This window comes from Columba livia, chromosome 3, assembly GCF_036013475.1.
Source record: "Columba livia isolate bColLiv1 breed racing homer chromosome 3, bColLiv1.pat.W.v2, whole genome shotgun sequence".
Lineage (NCBI taxonomy): Eukaryota > Metazoa > Chordata > Aves > Columbiformes > Columbidae > Columba > Columba livia.
In genome coordinates, this window is record NC_088604.1 from 120,047,024 (window position 1) to 120,069,090 (window position 22,067).

Below are 22,067 nucleotides of genomic sequence, written 5' to 3' on the forward strand. Positions count from 1 at the left end.
TGGGGAAATGTCTTTGCAAGTTCTTATTTACTGTTTGGGGATCATGTCTGAGGAAATTTCATGTCACAGAAAAGCTTTCCCACACCATAAAATATAATTTCCTGCACTGAATATTGCGACTCTTCTTAAATTAAATTCCTTTCCCCATTGAAACAATGAATCAAACCTATCCAGCCTACAGTTTGTTCAGTGCATTGAAGAGATCACACATTGAACCAAAGTCACTTCTTGTGACTTAAAAATCTATGAAAGGCCCCATATTTCATTAAATAGTGCTGGTTGGGAATGCCCGGTTGTTCAAATAGCCCCATGGTGTGAGCTGCGGGCTCCGAGCGGGGCTGGGGCAGCTCACCCAGGACAATCTCCTTTCTTTTGCCAGCAACCTGCAATCAATATTATTGGTTTGGTGTATATTTCCATCATGCTGAGAGTCATTTCCCAAACACTAGTCTTTACCTGCTAATTGTGACGTTTACATTTTCACCAGTAATTGCTTTTCATCTACTGCTCTTGCCGCTACAGACTTTAAGAGACCTTAAACACTTCCTACCAAGAACTGAGCCGAACAGAGCGGAGTGAGTCGCTTCACACTATAATTAAGTCTTCCTGAAGCACAATATAAAAGTTAATCAAGTGTGAAAGAAATTAGGGATGTTGTTACTCAAAACACTTAAATTTTACAAGTCATGTTTCTTAACAGTGAGATTATTTCATGTCTGTCATTCATTTGTTCTAGCTGCGCTGTGAAAAGGCGGCAGAAAAATTATGTTTATTTGAAATGTCACCTTTAGCAATCTTCATACCAAGTTGGAGCTCAATAAGCTCATACTACATTAAATTGAAAATCTGTTGAATGAGAGATGAGTTTGACTGAACTGCAGTTTTCCTAATGTAATAGCACATAATCAAAGGTAAGATTGAATCCCCAGCACAACTCGCTCCAGTAAAAAATCTGTTTCATCCTAACAGGATAGGTTAATTACTGTTTCCCCCCAATAAAATTACTTTTATACAGTTCTTGCTTATTACATTAGAACAAATGATGTGTGCACACTTTTAAGTATGATTTCTGTGTTCATGAGACTAATCATAATTAGCAAACTTCTAAGTCTTTTCCCACTTTTTACACTGTGTTTACTTGCAGAAACTCTTACTAAGGATCACAAGAAAGCTTTCGGATTTTTCCCCATTCTCAGTACAGGCATTGTCTGACAATTTCTAAGACTGAGAATTAATAAATAAGTATTTTCCTTACATTTTTACATCATCCATCACTATGAGCTTGGATGCTTAGAGATATGCCAAAAAAATACCTGAAAGCCTCCATGTCCTCAAAATTTGGCTTCCTATCTTCTTGTCAAACACATCTCTTATATTTGACATGTTTATCAGCTGGATAAATATGCACGTTGTCGAATTTCCCACTCAGAAGCATCACTTTGACCCCAGGGCAGACATTCACATTGTTGTATTTTTGCAGCTGGAGAACCCATAGAAGACAAATATGCTTTGAAAAAGGCAGCAAGATCAAGGCCATATGGATGAAGATTTCAGACTGCTGTTGAAGCAAACCAAACTTTTCTTAAAATAATAAAGAAATAAACATAACATTCACATGAAGTTAAATCCCGTGGCAGAGTCAGAGGACAAGTTTCTAAAGAGTGACACGAGCCCATTTCCAAGTGTGCCACGTAGGGCCTTTTTCAAAGTGCTGGCATATACACAGAAACATTTTGAACACTTATATAGCTATACTTAACTCTAAAATGTATGTCCCATTTCATATTAGTATGCTGCAGATCTTGTGTTTGCTGTGAGAAGAGCTCTACTGCCAATTCCCAGGAATTAATTCAGCATATTATAAACTTATTGCAAGATGAAATATTTGACATAGTCTCAAATCTCTGTTTGTATTCAATCTTGAAGGTCTGCACAAGATTCTCCTTTTGCCTTTTCTTCCCGAAGGCTCCATTTTGCTGCCATTTTTTCAGATCACTACCAGCATGAGAAGGGCCCGTATTTGACCACAATGTGGTTTGTCATTTCTTTTACCTGCCTGGCCCATCATTTGTATTTTTGCCGCTTTGACGGTTTCTCCGTGTCCCCCTTTGCAGGCAAGCACGGACCCTGGGGATGTTTTTGAGAATCAAGTTCTGCCCAACTCTGAAGTTGGAGCTTGATCTGCCCTTTCAAAACGGATTGCCCGTTTTTACCCTTGGGGTCTTTTCCCATCTCCAGAGAGAAAATCTGGTTTCTCAGCTTCTTTCCAAGATTACGCACTCACTGATCTATCTCCATGGGAAGAAAGCACTCATGGCATGTTCTTTTAAAGGCTTTTAACTCTTAAACTGTCATCAATATAATGAAGATCATGATGTATATGCTCATGACATACATTTCCTGTAATAAAACAATTCAAACTGTCCCCATCCTAAAGAGCCATGAGGTGAAGCCGTATGGCTAAGATCATGAATGTGCAGGGGCTGAGTGAAAATATGGTCCCGATTGTTTACTTGAGTTATCCAACGCAAGCGCTGTCCCCAACAAAGCCACCAGGAAAACACCTCTCTCCATTCCATTCCATTCCAGTCAGATGAAAACACAAGACTTTTAAAGAATGTGTAATTATATGGAGATGGAAAAGCTCACTGAAAGAAAATGAGTCCATGAAAACATAAACGGCTTAAATGATTCTTTAAATTTACATCAGACCAAATTTTGCAGTTTGCAGGTATTTTTCAGCAGAGCCATAACAGATGGGAAAGCCAAAAAGAGCAAGCAAGAGAGAATTAATTGAGATTCATGACTCTTCTGTTTCTTAAATCCAGATATAACTCATAACAACTGAGTCTTAACCTTGCCCTGAAGTACAATGTTTCGTACAGAAAAGAGAGCTACATCTTGGGGCAGTAACGTGTCAAATTTAAATGACATGAATAATTACAAAGAGATTAATAGATATCATAAATACATAATAAGTTTCACAAAAATAGCATCACATGCATGTTTTAAAACCCTTAACTGAAAGTGTAGTAAACTGTAAAGCACTTGCAGGAAACAATTTTTACCTCCCAAACCAGTGTCAGTGTATAATAGTGCATTGACAGCAGCAACTACCAGATACCCAGAGTTTTCTCAAGGGCAACTTAAAGAAGCTGTTTTCTTAAACTAAGATCAGATCTGCTACCTTTACTCATGCCGAGCTCATCTTGCTCAGCCCCTGATCCTGCCTGTAGGCTCAGATTGGCATTACTAGCACAAAGCACAGCTCCCGGGACAAAGCTCCTATCCCCAAGAAATCCCAGTTCATTTCAAAAGTATCTCCATCCAACCGCTAGCACATGTAATCCTCAGTACCTAGTTATTTACATACATCCAAGAAGCTAGATCCCATAACATAGGAATCTAATAAATAATTACTACTAACATAACTTCTCAGCTGAGATCTTGGCCATGAAAAGCAACAAGAGCAGTTAATGCAAGAGCAAAGGAGAAGACACAGGAGACCTCACACACCCGATTTCACCTGAGAGCAAACGTTTCAATGTTTGAGTTATAAACCTCCAGAAATAGGACTTCACGATTCTAATTTTCACATTCCCTCAGCTAAGGTGTTACTCTAAAAAGAAACTGCTAAGGAGAGAGCTGTTACCTGAGGCAACACTAAAAATAAGGTTTCAGGGCAAGAAAGTTCAATGCAGAATTTATACGTATTTAAGAGACCCATTTATGCCATGCAGTTATATTTTTCCCCGATCTTTTTCTCTTCATGCAATTGTATTTAGAATTAATAGGATTTAGAATTATATTTAGAATTGCATAGTCAAAACTGTAGAGCTGTGTCCATCCTTTTAAGATGCTTTCTAAACCAATTTTCTCAAAGATTTCTCAGCCCTCTGAACTATGTATGGATTTTTTTTCCCATTTTGCAATTTTACATTATTTGAATTTTTAAAAAAAGCTTAAACAAAAATAAGCTTAAAGAAATTACCTGCTAATCACCATTTGCTTAATGGGAGTTGTACAGACACTGCAGTAAGAGATTGCTTACATCTGCAAACAGAAACCATTTATAAAAATTAGTCTTGTAAACCACCACAGATAAATCTATGGGAAATCAATGCCCATGGTTTCTGTTAGGAAGTAGCAATGAATTATTACTTATCCAAGAAGTAAAATAAGTTCTTCCCCAAGCCCATAAAGCCCTGAAGGCTGGACCCAAAGGCCATAACATGCAGGGGAGCTCCTCACTGGTGTCCGTGGGCTCTGGCTGACACCACTGGCCTGCCCTTAATCTTGTCAACAAATTCTATCATATCCTGCAGAGAAAATCCTGTAGTGTTTTAAGTATGTCTAATCCGTAAGGACAAAGCTTTAATGAGTTTCTAAATTTATATCTTAAGAAGTAAAATAAAAGAAAATCAACCTGGTGACCTAGAATCTATTCCAAAGCACCGCTCATCTTTTCATGGGCCCCATGCACGTTCCTGTACTGAAGTCTTGACACCAGATTATCTCCTGTACATGAGCTCATAGGCAGAGAACGGGAAATAACCCTCATGCTCCACAGAAATATGGTTTTCACCATATCAAGAGGCAGCAAAGGGGCCAAACTGCCTTTGCACTGTGACCCCAGAGAAGCCACCACCTCATCTACCTGCAGCCACATGCATTTACCCTGGTCATACGACTTGACACGCAGCTTGCTAACAACGTCTGCAGAGATATTAAAAAGTGTATGTCTTCAAAGAATAGATAATGTGAAATCTATACACATAAAAATCTCAACTACAACTTCTTTCCAGCAGAGGGGCAGAGGCAGATTTCACCTACCAATGCAAGTCTCTTCTGTATCAGTATCATGTGTGTACATAACATCATTTCTACATGAGAGATACTAATTTCAGTGAAAACGAGAAGTCAAAGAAATGAGGGATGGAGGAGGCCCCTGGGTACAGGAACAGACTTCTCCTTGATTCGCACCATCCGTATCTTAGATGGTTTAATAAAGGGCAGGATATTGTGCGTCGTAAAATGAAAGAGATAAAATTCATAAGAACTTCTTGTGTTCCACTGAGTTTGTTTGTCATTTGGCAGTTCTGTAATTTAAAAGAATTGAACAGTACTTTCCATGCAGACTTTATCAGCCTGAGAGCAATAACATTGCAGTCCATCCTAGGCTTCATTACACTTCTAGCAAAAAGACAAATGAAAGGAAACACCAAACTTTCACTTGTTTCTATTCAAGAACTCAAAATCCTTCACATGACCCAATTCTGTACCCTCCAAGAAACTACAAGTCAAAATCATGTACTTTGTCCCTTTTAGTTCAACTTTTCATTGACATTTATTCACTGTAAGGTAAATAAAATGAAGGAAACTGGTAAGCAGCTGAGGGCTGAGGAGCTTCACGTGTCCCGCTGAGCGGGGAGCACGCCCTGTTCTAACCACACAGCAGTAAACACAAGCTTGAAATGTCATTATTGTGGAACACAGTTTGTTCCAGTTGATTATAATGACTCTAAACAGCCCTGATATCCACTTATCTTTTTTTAAAAAAATAAAAAATATTTGGGTTGATACAATATGATGGGTTTACATCACATTCTAGTGGCTAGTCAGGTAAGCTGATCTTGTAGAAGTTTGTTTTGCTACAGAACACATCTTGAGTAAGTTTATATTTCCAGGCATGACTCATATTAAACAAACACTATCCACAATGTGGTTTTACTCCCAAGGACATTTGAATATTTTTCTCAAAAAAGTGACAGAAGGACAAATATTTGAGTTCTCCTCTGGGGAGAATCTTAGTTCAACTGCTGCTTTACAGGGATTTTCTTCCTGTACTCACACCTTGGTTGTGAATTCTGCAGACGCTCCCTTTGTTCTCTTTCAAATGTCACTCTCTTCTCATGTCCCAACCATTTATTTAAAGACAGTTTTTCTTGCTTGGTAAAAGGGCACTTGAAGGCATAGTGCTAGTCTAACATTTCCAGTTCCAGCCCTATGCTGTGTCAATTTAATCTCATCACTTGCCTGAAAGTCCTTTGATTCTTGTTGAAGAACCCACAGACACAGAGGCAGAAAGAAGTGACATGTGGCACGAGCTTCCAGCAAGCTAAGAAAAATTAATAAGCAAAAAGGTAAGGTTTTCACTAGAGGTAACAGTGCTAAATATGGTACTGAAGTGTCCCAAATACAATTCTGCATGGGTGCATACACTACAAATAGCCAATTTTCAGGCAGCAGGCTTTGGCCACGGCCAGGTGAGGAGCAGGATTTCTCAGCTGAAATCCAGAGCTTTCTGCAGTTTCACACTCAAGTCAATTCTCTGTCCACAGCAAAAAACATTTTCTGGGTGAAGTTGTAGGTCTTGATTTCCCTGGTGGCTCCTGCACTGGTTTAGCTGTTTAACAGCATCTGCATCCCGGCCTCACCCGTTTCAAAGGCAACAGATAACTGGTCTTCCCATCCAGACCTCCGTGAAGATGAAATATAAACCAGCTGAGAGGCTCTAAAATAAGCACCACACCTAGCCGACTAGCTGCAAAATGCTGGATGTTCTATTTTAACCCAGTACTGATGCTTCTTAGCTGAAATTTCCCTGTATCCTTCCCAGGAAAAACTGAAAAACCTATCATCTTTTAGTAAGCCTTAGTTTTAAACCTTTAAGCAACAAAACTGAAAATTAATGGTGTTAACGTATAAGCGCAATAAATATAGCGGCTGATAAAAATCTCTGTAAAAATGAAATACAGCTCATTCTTCTTGTGACTTTACATGCAGCTTGCATTTCTTCCCACAGCTTCAGAAAAGGCCAGGAGACAGACTATTTATCAGAAAACCATCAAGCTAGAATTTCAAGTCAGGCTAAAAAGATCCCAGCTGAGCTGCTCACTTATAAATAAAAGAACCCATGAAATACGGTGTGGAGCTTGATTTGCTTAGCTTTGAACCCCAAAGCAGAATGCTCAAACCCAGAAAACTCTATCCACAGTTTAATTCATCTTATTTTTAAAGTTCTGCTGCAACATCAATCACCTTTGGATTTGCTATCAGGCTTTCTTGTGCATTAGACTATAAAACAGGCACGTGGCCCAGCTTGAACTGTCAGCTCATTAAAGAGAGCGCGTCCAAAACTACAGCACGACTGAGACACACACTAAACTATTTCTTTGCACAGGCTTCAATAGAGGAGACAGAAAAGCAACAGTCTGGGGCCAAGTATGGACACCACGTGCCGTAGTAATGGAATTAAGGGGTTGGGGGGGAAAAGGTAAAGCATTGGAAACTGAGCAAGATCCATGTTATGTATATGGGATTCATTAAAAAAAAAAAAAGAGCACTGGTCTGTTTTCAGATGGAGGTTAAGACCGTTACCCTTTTGGCTACAGTGACAGGGAAGTTATAGATCCATAATGCCCCACCTTGCAACCAGACCTACTGTGTATGACACAGCTCTAGTGAATCTGCATCATGGATTACACACAATATACTGTCTGAGCTTACCAGTTAAAATTGACTTTTTATTTTATTAAACACTAAGCCAGGGTACGGAAGGAAGCTGTAAAAGAAAGTCTTATGCATCGCTGTGATGGCCACTATCCAAATCTTTGCAGCTTTCATAAGAGCTGTCATTATTTGATGTAATGTCTGAAATAGCTTGAAGATCTGAAAATACAAGCCAAATTCCCCCATCGGTCCAAATTCTGTTGCACTGTGTCACCTCACATTAGCTAAGGACTTGACACCTCATCCCTGAAACTTTTAAACTTATTTGGTGATTTGCATCACCCACCCAAACTGGTTCCCGTTCCCTGTGGCTACAGGGGCTGGTTGGATGGGGTCTTGGTCACAAGGTCCTTCTCTTACCACTGCTAAAGGAAACCAGAATTCAACCTTCACAGCTCTTTAGGCAGCAACTGTTTTCTTCCCTCCTCGCTACATAATGTTTTTCCATTTGTTAAAACTTTTTTGGGAAGAAAAGAGAAAGCAAGTGAAAGCAGCAAGATATATTAAGATGTATAAATAAGTAAACAAACAAACAAAAAAAATCTCTGTTTTCTAGCTATTACTAAATTAGATTAAACCAGCTCCTGTAATGAGAGAAAGAAGTGAAGAAATGGCTGTGAGATAAGAACTGGCCTCAAGAGAAACATCATCATTATTCCCTTTCCACTCCAAAGCCTTAAACATGTTCAGTCTTACTCGATTTCATCAAGATACTGCCTAGGCAAGTGAAAAGATCCTAAAAATAGTGTCAGCACCAAGACTACTTGCACTGCAACATATTCCCGGACACTTTCCTTCTGATCTATCCCTTCTGACACGACATCCAGAACATCACCAGCGCTTAGTATCAAACTGTGGCATCCAGCATCTGACACTGCAGCAATTACCGCGTTGCTGTGATTGAACGTCTCTCCCCGAGCAATCTCCGCAGGAGAACTGCGCTTTTGAAGAGAACGCTCATCTTGGACACTCTGAAACAGGACGTGGTTCCAGGTCCTGCACGTTCAGAATAACTCAAAGCAGCCCTGATATGAATTTCAACCAGCAGATTCTGCTGTTCTGCAATCTCTGTTTACCTTTGAAACAGCTACTATTTATTTTTTCTATCTAGACAAATGTTCCCTTCAGCATATGCCAATGATTCCCAGTTTTCTCCCCTTTTCCAGGCTATCTTCAAATCTTGACACCAAATCTGCTCATTGTTGTAACCACTCATCATGCTGTGTGTGAGGAATACTGCCTACAAACCATACCTTGCACTTCTTTACCACCCATCTGCCCTTCAGAGGCTTTTCTGATTCCTGCTGATGCTGCCTACCTGGGAAACGGCAGCTCTGGGATTGGATTTTGGTTTGGTTCCTCTAAGGAAAAGAATTTGCAAAACTAGGGGGAAGAGGGGAAAAGCACACAGAAAAAACCACAAACAAACAAAAACCCACTAAACCAAAACTATTAGTCCTTCATTGTTGTCTATACCAAAGTTTTATCCCATTTCAAGATTTTCTCATTCCTTGCTGTATGACAACACTTACAGATTTTTAGAAATTTTACTTCTAATAATTATTTATATTCCAAAATACAAAAATGTTATGCATATGCTGTTCTCGACCAAAGGCTTTTTTACCCCTTTTTCTACCCACGTGGCCTGCAGAACCTTTTTGTTTTGCTAAAATGTGCAAAGGTACACTTTTACCAGCACTGGAACACACCGCAGCTTCCTTGTCTTCTACAGAAATGAACCCCCATCTGTTCCATCTGTCACATCCAAGACTTGCAGAGAAAGAGAGCTAGTTGGACCATCACCCACCTAGACTTTGATGGAGTGATCACAAGATCCTGTCTAAAGGATAGTGACACATTTTAGCATCTCTTCTTTTAGCAACCATAAGATATTTTAAATGTAGGATGAGATTCAGAATTATGCAAAATTTCCCATAATAATAATAATGGCAACAACAACGGAAGCAGTACTTGCAAAAAGACAACAGTCAAACATGTTGTACCATTGAGATCAAAGCCAAGGCTGAGTGGCTCTGAAAGAGTTCATGCACTGAGCACATGCTCAGGCACAACACCTATAGGAAACGTGAGAAGTTTATATACCAGGGGAAGAGCACGTAGAATGCACTTTTCTAATATTAAAAGATTTTTCCATAACAGAAGTTTGATGACTTCACATTCCAGAAGTCAATAATTTGAAATCATTGTTTTATGACTACACTGAGCATAAAGCTTGGTCCTTGCAAACAAACCCATCTACTGCAACATCAACACTCACTCACTGTTTTCATTGTTTTCCCAAGGGTGAAGACTGAGATGCCAACAGCCCTTTAAGGAAGCTGTCTCCTTCATATCTCCAGTTGTTCATCAGACAGTCAAGCCAGTCGTAAGTATGGAAGATAAAACATCCCACCACCAACGTTTGCAGAGAGCCCTGGAAAAACTTTAAAACTCTTAGTCTGTGGGACTTCAAATAAGTAGAAAGAATATCAGCTTAGTATGTCACCCTTTACCCTCACAGTATTTATGACTGACTCAAAAGATGATGTTTTTTACAGCCCTGACACCTTTGTTCTTTCCAGAGGTTAAAAATCCAGGTAACGACCCAGAGTGACCCTGCTCAGCTTACAAATGCTGAGAACAGCCTTGCTTCCAACCGCACAACTGCTTTTATTTTAAATAAATCAAGAATCACATGAAACAGAGAGTGTTTGCTTTTGTTAGCTGAGACACTGCTGAGCTTTTCTGTTGCTCTGGAACTGCACAAGAGCCTGTGTACAAAGAAGAATTACAAAAACAACCTCTGAACAAAGCAAAGTCATCAGCTCACCTGATCTCTGTAGGGCAAGGACCAAAACCACAAAGTTTCACTTAAGTCCAACATTTTGGTGCTACTGAGGCTGTCAGAGTATATATCCCACACTGCCTAACTCCACGGATCTGTGGAGCACCGTCGACGCTGATGTTTCCACCAGCAGATGTGCAGCTGAGCTGCAGGACTCTGACACGTGCTGCTCACCAAAGGGTCCGACACCCATCGTCAGCTCCTTCTGTACATGCAAAACGAGACCTTCAGACAGGTTAGCTGTATACAGTTATCAGCTCAGAGTGGAAGGAACAAACTCAGCAAGCAGCACCAGGTATTTTCAGATGCCCACGGCAGAGTCAAACCCAAGTCTGAATTGCACAAGAAGAAAGAAATCCCCAAACTCCACATCTGTGGATATTTGCCCTATCACCACACACAGCTCATAATTTCCTTTCAGACAGCCTGCCTCTCACATACCTTCCCTCTCTCCACCTCCTGCTGGTTGGATTCTCCTCTCAGTTTTCTAGTTTTTGCTAATCCCAGGCCTAAACAGGTTCTTCTCCCCAGAAGTTCAAGGGTGGATCCAGGTACATAAGCTGGAGCTGCAAATCACCCTGTTTGAGCAGGTGCTGCTGTGGGCAGTTCCACACTGAGCCCTGCCTGCTGAGATCAGCCCAAAACCACTGAGGGTAACAAGGGACCACGCGGAGAGGGATGATCTATACACTTCAGCTTAAGTCAATCCCCTGGGAGCCTTAAAGAATAAGACCAGTAATTTGATAATGAACCAGAATAAAGTGAGCTATAAACATCTTTTGCAGCATAAACTGCTGCTAGATTAGGTTTGCAAAGCATCTCACGTCAAAATGGGGGCTATTGTTGTGAAAAGCACACTTTTAAAATCTCTCATATTTTATTTTGAGTTTGTTTTTAAATGATGTTTATCAATCATACGAGATTCCAGGGGGTACAAACAAGTGGTAACGTGAATAACCCACTGAAAATTAATTCTGCATGTTACTCATACAGTTCTAAAGGTAACAGATCATCAATCACCCGTACAGGACCACAGCATTTATTTCATGCATGAAGCAGCACTTGATCACGGTAAATGTAGCTGTATCCCATTCAAGTGCCTGCAGCTTCCAGCCAGCTGGTAGAGCCTGAACAGCTTTTCACGTTATATTCCTCAGAGCCCAAACAAAATGAGAAAGTCGCAGCTTCACGTATCTATGTGATTTATAGAGAGTGATTAACCATTTCAACTGTGGAACTACTCAGCAAGTACACAGTTAGTCTGAGGACTAAAAGTTCAAGGAAAATCCCTCCTCAGCCCCCATGGCTCTGGCATAACAATCATCTTGAAGACTAAAAAGTTTATTTAGTCTCCATGCAGTCAAGTAGATTTTTTTTATTCATTTTTTAGTTTGGTTTGGGGTATTTTGAGTGTCAGCAAATTAATCTCTACCAACAGAAAAGCTCAGAATCACAGGCAAATAATGTGACTATATCTCATTCCTCTAGAAATCAATGACAATATTTCTACAACACAATCAAACAGTGTGTGATCAATTTCTCATTCAGATTCACTTCTTCCCACCAAAAATGAAATTAAAGTGATGCAACGTTTTCCAAATCCCTCTGTCCCTTCTCCCCATGGTTTCCAAGCCATTCTTTTTGGAGGATAAGGAGTTTTCTCCTATGCTTACAGTTTAAAGGATTTATTACATGTGGGCTCCTCCACCGGTTTCCTTCACCACACACAGACTGATTTTTCACATGTCAACTACTGTGGGAAGCAAAGACTTAGGGAAAGAGTTGACTATCGAGTGTGAAACATACGTTCCCATGAAAACGGAATCAAAAAAGAATTCTTGTGTGACCAGTTATTTGCAGTAAGATAAATTTCCTCTCTTCTGACATTCCATCTTTCTTAAAAATCAAAATGGGGTTGAACATGCTGGAACAGCACTTGGGAACTACGCGTGTTATCTGCTGACCTATAGCACCCCAAGTGCTGCCAGGTCACTTGTTGCTCCTGGCAATCGTCATTCTTCTTCCCACTCAAGGACTCCGCTGTTTGGTAAGAAAACAGCCCAACAACCCTAGTTCAGTGTTTTCTGGATTCTACTTTGAATCTCTCTCCTGTGTATGTACAAAAACTAACATAGGATATACTTGTATATGGATTTATCTTCTTTTCCACATCTTCAGCAAAGTGGGTGACTGAAAAAACATATTACGTTCTTTTCATTCAAGATACTTAAGGATCAGAACTTCTAACGTTAAGATGCATTCAACAAATCTGCAGAGTTCTGACAATTTACCCTCAAGATTCTGGTGCTTATTGCTTCAACATCTTTTACTGTGAACGTGGGGTCACAGCACTGGGATCCAAAATGCTCATCACACCGGCAGTCAGCAGCTACCGAAGCAAACCCCAGGCAAGTCACTGGGCTTTTTTTTAATCTGAGATATTAAGAAAAATGCAATTTTCAAAAGAAAAGTCTCCGATAAATTTAGAAAGACCTTTTTCATCTATGTGGAGTTCCAAAGCTTTGCAGCTACCACAAATTTCTGTTCGCCTGTCCTTTCACTCCATCCTGCTAGTTAAGCCTGGCTTGGATGTATTTTTTCACACGGCTGTTCACAGGCCAACTGTTCAAAAAGAGGAGTAAACACAAGTCTTTCCATTGACTTAAACCTCGCCTAAAAGTGATGACAGGGGTAACGGCGGCACAGCCAAAGCTCATCCAAAGGCCGCACAATCCTGCACTTCTCTCTCCACAACCTCAACCACCATCACCCGTAACTCTTCCCCATCTAGTTCTATGTTCCTAAAAAGCAGTTAAATACTTCATGCAATTCCTTAAGAGGAAAAAGCTCCAAAGCACAGCAAAATCACATTCACAGAAACTGTGACTTTGCATTATCAGAGAACAGTCATCACTACCATTATCTCGTTAGCAAGCAAACACTGCTGGCCTTTAGCTGTCACCAAAGTGATGGCAAAAGGAACCAGGCAAAAAATGGTTCCAATCTCCAGATATAGAATCACTGCTCAGGACAGAACAGCTCGAGTGCTACTCACGAAATTGCTCTGTTGCAGCATTCAGTGCAGCCTGGTGCACAGTAAGGATGGCTCACACACCTTCAGCACATTAATTTATTGCAGAGAGGTCTAATTTCCTGCCCTCCAGACAGTAACAGATTATAGCAACACTTGTATTTCTATTTACTCTTCATTTTCCTTATTCAGGGTTCACAGTTTAATTTCTTGACCTACATCCAGTAAAAGTTTACAATGATAAAACTGTGATAATCCCATCCTGTAGTTATAAAATTGGTTAAATATATTAGGAATGTTTTTACAGGAGAAAATTATATGGCTCTGCAGAAAATTTTACAAGCAAAGATATTTAGACAAGTGCTACATCAGAAGCAGCACCATATGTTCCCATACTTCAGCATGAAAGACAAAATGCCTATAAAATGAAAAGCAATGATTTTTTTTTTCCCAAGAGCTACTGCCCTGAGAACTTAAAAATATGCACTTATTTCAAGTAGCAAATAATCGGACCAATCTAATTAGGAAGGAGATAATTAAAAGACTAACAGGTTGCTAAATCATGCCCAGGACGCACAACCTGGTGTTTGCTCTACTAAGATTAAAATAGTAACAATGCCAACGTCTCTTGAATCTCTGCACAGGTTCAAAACATTACACTGCACTCAGCCCACATGTCATGGTAAGAAATGCCATTAAACCCCCTGCTCAGCATGGCAGGGCTGCTGGAATCGCAGTCACTTGCCACTTGTAACAAGAATTGTTACTGCAGTCCTGTCATCACACATCACGCACTGGAAATGTTGGGGCTGTCACTGCGGAACATCAAAGCCTGGCTCCCCACGGAGCGTACATTACTATGGAGCTTTAAATCTGATCGGTGCCATTCATAAATGTTTTTAGAAATGACTCTTCTCCCGTGACTTTGTACAGGAAAGCTCCATCTTTTGGCAGACAGCAGAACCTGTGCCCAGTCTGCCCTCAAACGCAGCCGCTGCTTCACGTGACCTGAAATCAGCATTGCCGACCGCAGTGTTTGACAGACAGCAGAACCACCTACCCGCATCCTGCCAAAAAATCTCCAAATACACCAGTTCACCAAGTTCTCGTCTTCCACATCTGCCAAGTGACACAGATGTTGAGGCTGGGACTCGCCATGGAGATGCAGATGTGCCCAGCACCGCTTCCCCTCACCCCGGCACATTCACACCGCCCCACACTAGCAATTAATACCAAGGCTAAATGACCATCCTGCCAAAGTATTGTATTCTCATTTTTTTAGCATATAAGAGCTTTCATTTTCAGATTTTCTTTGGATGAAAGATGAATGCTCCTTTTGGTCGTACCAGTTAGCAAAGTGAAATCCCCAGCTGACAGCTAGACCGTGCCTCCAATTCCTATCAGCATCTCAATTTCCCAAATAAAGATAATGACAGTTACACAACTAGCCTGCAAGATTAAAAACAGGCCACAGGAAACAAGATAGCAAAACGTAGCTTCCTCTGCTAAAGCCGTCACGGCCACTTCATGTTTACTCAAAATCTGGACTCATTGTAAATCACTTCCTCTACATGCAAAGACACCTTTAAGCACCCCTGTAAATGCAAAAGGTACATTAACAACTTGTAGCACACCTGCTGCACACACACACACAAAATGTAATTAAAATGAGCTTTGCTCCTCATTGGTTTGGTTAGCATAATTCAGGAAATCCAGGAAGGAAGGAAACACTGCTTCAAAAGTTCATTTTGAAAGGAAACACATTGACAATGTTTGTATGAAGCTAATTGTTCATAAAGGTGTTTTCTAGGCACGTAACCTCAGCCCCAATTTTTACACCACACTCCAAACAGACTTATCTAAGTAAAAAGCTGTTAGAAAAGCAAGGAGGGGACTTTCTAATGGCTTTTGACAGCAAGCAAGTGAGCAAAGAACAGCCGTGTCCTCCCCTCCTCGGCCGGGAGCACAGTCCCCACTCCCAGGTCACAGTGTTGCTCTGGACCCTTCAGAAGCTCCCAGGACTCGCTGAAACAAGCGCACACAGCACGAACCGGAGCAGAAGGGTTTGGGGCAGCAGGCTGGCCTGGCAAGAACAGACATGCTGCAACGGCAATTCCCAGAAGGTGCATGAATGTCATTAGTCTGATGACCAACATGTTAGAGATTTTCAGTCTTTCCCTGTGACAGATGTTCACAAACTCAGCAAAATTTAACCATTCCACAGACACACTCAGGCTTTGGAGCAGGGAAGAAACTCTCTCTCGAAGAACCTCTCTCACTGTGTTTCACCAGCTAGAATAGGACACATTTAATCCTGAGTAAGCATCGTATTGACAGCCCTGCTCACCAGGCGAGTAAACCCACGGGCTGGCGTATTCATCATCTACCCAGCACAACTATTCACACTCCAGAGGCACCTGAAAACTGCACTGACGGGGAAAAACACAGACGCAGTGAGGCTCAGGGGCTGGAATCAAGATGCTCCTGGTTCCCTGGGAAACAGCATTTCCTACTAAACAGAACAAAAACATTATCTGGATCCTTCTCACTCTGGGCAGTGAAAATCTTCCACTACAGACCCTTTCCCATTAGCTTCAAAAGGCTCTTGCTTGCTATTCATCATGATTTCTGAGCAGCATCACAAGAACAAATCAATTAAAATCTAACAACATTTTGGAGGTTTTAAAAGCACTTAATTTAAAATGTTAAATTTGAAAGCAAGTGTGACTGGACTGCATCTTCACAGTCAAGACCCTGTTTCTCCTGTAACAGAGCCAATGAGTATCTAAAAATCTCTCACTAGGTCTAAGCGACACATAGGATTGATATCTAACATCAATTAACTGAAAAATACATCTGCTAAGTGCACCTCTACCAAACACGCGGCAGACAGAGCCAAGGTTCGCTACAATTGAAGTACAGATCTTTTCATATTGATAAAACCAACAGATGTTTTGCTCTCAAAGCAAACAGAAATGATTTCTCATTCAAACATTCTTCACTAATCCTTCAAATATTCATTTTTCAAACTGATATCAGATTCGACTCTGTCAATTTTCTTAGTTAAAAATAATAAAATAAAACCACCATCAAGCAACAGAGGTGGAACAGAATATGTTGCCCAGGAAACTGACTCTCAGCTTCAGTGCCTGCCGCTCACATTTCCAGGTGGCAACTGAGAAGCATTGACTTGTCATTTAAGTACAAAACAATTTATTTAATTTGGATTGTTGTAGAGTTATCACGGAAGAGGGTCAAGCAAATTCTTTGTGCTACATCTTTTTGGCCTTCCCCAAGTATCTTTTTGGTATTCCATGGGTGGACGAGTGGATGTAATTGCAGCAGGGTTATCAATCCCAGGAGGTCACAGTATCCAACTCGTTCTTGACGATGCCACGACAGTGGAGGGACTTGAGAGGACAAATCTGAGATCCAAGCTTGCAAGATGGTCTCAGTCGCTTCTCTGCTGTCAGGCAACCCAGCAATTCATTGTCGCCAGCCTGAATACAACTCAGTATGCTCTAAAAGGTTAAGAAATGTTTCCATTTTATTACTTTCATAGAGAAGGTAAGATATACAAATACAAGGACTTTCATGCTGGAATTAGGATTTCTTTTAATATGCTCAGGATGCTTCTTGTCCTCCTAGTTCTCCAAAACAGTTGCCTGTGCTATGGTTGCAAGCTGTCAAAATGCAGCATTCAGCATTATTGACTGGAATGTAGGTCAGGTGTCAAGATCCAACAACAAGAAATAAATCAAAGAGTTCTTAGCTCCTGTACCTGGAGGAGAAACAGATTCTTGTGCCTTCTGCTGTTTGGTTAAGACTGCAAAGCCTTTGGTCTTGGTGGGGGGAGAGCTGGTTAGGAAAAAAAATGTTGGAATGCTTTGCTTTCATGTTTTCTTTAAGGACTTAACAATATTGCAAAAAGCTAAAATTCAAAATTTAACTTCAGGTTACTAAAAATCCTAAAGCGGACAGAAGCAAGCAAGATGAATGACCGTAACGACAAGTGACTACATTCACGGCCAGAGCACAGATATTGCAGCATGTTCTTCTGTCCAGGCATCCCACTGCAGTGCAAGGCAGGTGTCAGCAAGGGGTGAAGTGCTCAAATCTTCGAAGAATCTGAGCCAATTACCTCAGAGCATCCCTACGCTTGTGCTTCAGTGAAGTGGGTTTTTTTCTCTCTCACAATCAAACAGTATTTTTAGAGACTCATCTTAATGCCATCGGTAATGTTTTCAGACCACAAAAATCGTAAGATGGATTTTTAGGATCATTAAGATTCATCCACTGTAAACCAAAAATAGACTGAGAAACCAAGAGGGGATGTGGGTCACCTGTCAATGCTTTTACCGAGAATTATCTGCTGAACTTCGCAGAAATGGGAGCTACGGCGATGAATCAGCCCTGCAACCTTTGTAAAAAGCGAATATCTTTTCTCTTTAAATACAAGTTACAAGTACATGCTCCAAAAGCCTCAAGCAAGCATTGATCAAGGCAAATTTTCACAATTCACAGGAACTTAAAGAGATGCAGTGAAAGAAATCTAGTGAGTTTTGAGGTCAAACATTTGAGGGAGGGATCTCACTATTGATCAGATTAAAGAAGTTTGATATCACAGGCGTAAAAGTTCTGGAATAGTCTGGATAACCTTGAGGAAGTACCAAAACAGAGACCTTCAGAAGGCATTCTATCTTGGTGCTTACCACAGGCACTGTGCTTTTTCAGCTCTAACGTATCTTTTACTCTCGACAGCGCTTCTTGAACCCTACTGTGTTTGATTAGTCTAAATAACCACTTAAATCATTAAATGGACTTTCACAGATCAGTATTACAAACTTTGTGACCATTTTTCCCCTCTCTAAACTGACAAAATATTTGTAATAATTCAGCACAAAGTTCACATAAATCATGCAGATAGAAAATGAAGGTTGGAAGAAACACGTACTTGCTGAAGTACACAGGTGCTAAACTGCTGGTTCCTTCCTCTCCCCAGGAAGGTACAGAAACAATGCAAATATGCCGAAAGTTTGGTAGCAGAACTGACAAGTTGAACTAAGCCTAGTTGTTATTCACAGCCTTCACATAACTGTTCATCTCTTAAGACAGCCAAGCTCAAGATAGCAGCTTTCCCATTCACAAGCAATAAATTTCCAAACATTTCCATGCTGTGCACCAAATGCTCGTGGACAGATCTCAAGTCACGATCCTGACTCGTTTTTGCGTATCTTGCAGAATTAAAAGTATTAAAAATAGAAAGACTTACAAAACCACTAAATGTGCACAGACTGGTATCTTTAGTGCATTAATTTTTTTAAAGCCTACTTTAGTAGATATCCTTCCCTCACACACATTGTATCATTAATTTCCTCCCAAACAGATGACTGTTATCACTTGTTCATCTCACTGTCTGTCAGTCCCACTGCCCAGAGCCTCCCCCAGGCTGATCCATCTCTCTTCTCATTTTTTTATATCCTTCTGTTAGGATACTGCCTGAAAATCCCATCACAAGTGATCAGATTTCAAAAGAAGAAATAGCACAAAGAGGAGAAAGAGAGAAGGGTGGATTTTTCTCCTTGTTGACTTAAATATGCTTTTAGATCTCTTGGTTGTGAGTGCCCCACAGATTATAGAGGATTCTTAGTTCATGTACATAAAGGAACCAAAGAACATTACTAAAACCCTTCACAGTACTTCATGTGTGCACTAACAGTGAAGATGATATTATTAAGTCCTTGAGGAATATTACAAGCCACAGCTGGAGAACGAGTGTGCTGAAAAATTGCATCCACATACAAAGGAACAATGACCAAAAGAAATGAGAAACTGCCACGCTGGATCAGACCAATGCAGTCAGTATTCTAACTTTCTCTCTTTTCCCCGGCAGGGACCAGGACAAGCTGTTTCAGACGGAGACACACAAAAACTTGCCATTAACAGCAATGGAACAACACATCAGAGTGAAATTCACCTGCAGTTTCTATTACTCAGAAGCTGATGTTCACCTTAGGCCAAATGAATCAGATCTCTTCTCCCAGCCTCCAAGGATTCCCACATTACCTTTTGTTATTACCCAAAGGCTCAGGACTTGAACTCAGCTTTGTGCTGTTTCACAGCAATGAGGGTCTGGCTAAATCTGCTAGTGTGGCTTAAGAGTTTAGTCACAGCTGAGCATCCTGTTATTAATACAATACTCCTCCAAACTGCATGGCTTTACCAAGGCTCAGTGCCACAGTTATCTCCAGACAAGAACACTGATGGTTAGGCAGTGGACTCTTCTACGGATTCCTGGATAAGGTGGTGGTAAAACCCATCATACCACAAGCACTGTATAATTCTGTTTTAATCTTTTCACACGTATGTATGTGGTATATCAAGATGCACTTCTTTCCGCATTAAGCAAAACTCAAAGCTTTGCTTCAGTCCCAGCTGATTCTCTTAACACCCTTTAACCACTCAAAAAGTACATGCAGACAAGATTTATATCAAGATCATGACTTGAAGATAATTCTCAATGCTCTCTCAGTAACTATATATCAGTGTACACAACAGTAAGACCTAAAATAAGTTGTGCTTCGGTTTACTAATTAAGACATGATTTACTAGCTCAGAGGCCAATGAATTTTCATTGCTAGAGCCATTTTCTTACATACACAAACTTTAGTATACCTCATTAAATACCCTATAATTTGGAATGTCTCGCTGCCATTGACTCCTGCCAACGTCTATGCCCTTTGTGTTTGAATGGTAGCACAAAATTAAGCCCACACTATACTGACTGTTATGTTCTTCCCTAATTGCTAACCCGCTCACCTCCAATCCCTGCACAACCTCCCCATTGTCAGCCTCCTAAGAAAATAAAATTTCAAAAGAAATAAACAAAAACAAAGAAACAAACAAAATCCCTTAATAGACAGAACAGAAGAAGACAGGACACCCTTTGATTAACACACATGGTATACCCTACAAGGCTGAAGCTCTTAAGCAAGCAGCACTTACAGTTATTACAATGTTCTAACTCTGCACTGTAAGTGCCAGAGTTCAGAGAATTTGACAATTTAATCACTGTAATATTTCTAAGACCATATTTTACCATTATAAAACCATAACAGTGTAACTCAGAAAGCTGTGCAAAGGACTACGTTACAGGAGGTCCTGTGCTCAGGTTAAACGTCTTTCCTCCAAGCAAGGACTCAGACTCTCCATTCTGGCACGGACAGCGGCATGAACCATCAGGAAAGCTCAGGTCACACACCAAGTATTGTATATCACTATTAATGACAGCAAATTATTTCCACTTCACCATTAAGAAGCACAACAAACCTACACCTAAACACCATTTTGCTATTTGGCCAGCAGCATGCAAGTTACTTCCAGAGAGGATAGCAGTTAACTCATTGTAAGTATTGTTATCAGAAGTGTTTTCTCTCTGAAGTCATACTACAGTTTCCTCTTTTTACTCAGTGCAGTATTTTCTCGTTTTATTTTCCTTATAAGAAACACACTTCCAGCAGAAATTGTTCCAGATGTAGAGCGAGTCTCCCTTTAGGCTGCACCCAGCTTTGCAGAAGGAGAGGTGCTGTCGCACTCGTTGTGTCTGAATCCTCGCAGCCCCAGCGGCACACACGGCGCTGGGCAGCACTTTGACTGCTCTTCATTAATAACCTCAGCAGGAAGCAAAAAGCACATAGGAAAGCCTTCTGATACTTTCCTTTCACACAAAAGCCAAAGCCCAGAGTAAAACAAAGGACTTCTTAAAATAGAAAGTTTACAGCAAATTGCTTAGAATGAAAACCACCACTTAGATTGCAAATGCTGAAAGCACAGGGATTTATAGAGAGGCACTTATAGCCCACATATTTGTGTCAAACTGTCACGGATTCCAGGTTGCACAAACGTTCTCTCTAAAATGTTTTTACTGCTGGTATTTTCTCTTCTAATTTCAGCAATCTTTCTATCCCAAATACCTCTGTGCTCATTACCCAGAATGTGGTCACACCAAAAGATTGTTATCATGTTTTATTTGGTTAGAGTCTTTAAAATGAAATACACATGCTTTCAGTTAAACATCAAGCCAAACTTAGCTCTCGCATCCCATTTTCTGTCACTCCAAAGGTTGAGGACCCCATTTCAGAAAAATGTGTAGGAGAACTCTGAAGTATTTTTTTTTTCTAAAGCTTTATAAATCTTATAAATGGAAGCTGGCATGTCCTACAAGAAACAAATACCAAGATCAAACCTTTGAGTGCAGAAAATGAGAAGAATTATGAAAGGAAATGTTCTCATCACATCCTTTATTCCTTCAGCTGTGCCTGTGGACCAAAGGCAGCTCCAGACTGAAGAAGTTCCTGCAAACCTCATGACCACTTCAAATATGCATGAAGCCCAAATAATTAATGCATATACCATCTCCTGTAACGCAGGCTACAGCTATACATCATATTTCTGATAGCATTGCAATATTGTATTGCAACTGCTTTAACTTTAGCTTCAGAGTTTGTCAAACCTGCAAATCCTCCAGCTCCATTCCCTGCATCTTCCCATCCAGTCCAAGCTCTGGTATAGATAATTGCATGCTACTGAATCCACCGCTTCTGATTACACAGTCGCAATATATTATTTTACTCCTTCATTTACAAAGGAGACAAAAGATGTTAGTCTTTGCTATTTGTC

General features: G+C 40.5%; 1 protein-coding gene across 10 annotated transcripts in view; it reads right to left on the reverse strand.

The window, feature by feature from the left end:
- CCDC85A (coiled-coil domain containing 85A) overlaps window positions 1-22,067 on the reverse strand; it is a 284,415-nt gene that overhangs the window by 103,880 nt on the left and 158,468 nt on the right. Inside the window, exon 3 of one of the 10 annotated variants that reach the window (XM_065059378.1) lies at window positions 18-16,909. The exons of the other annotated variants lie outside the window; for them this stretch is intronic. Coding sequence (XP_064915450.1) covers window positions 16,875-16,909 — 35 coding nt within the window. The 3' untranslated portion in view covers window positions 18-16,874. Of the gene's footprint in view, window positions 1-17; window positions 16,910-22,067 lie in introns of those variants that run through there. 10 annotated transcript variants of the gene reach the window in all.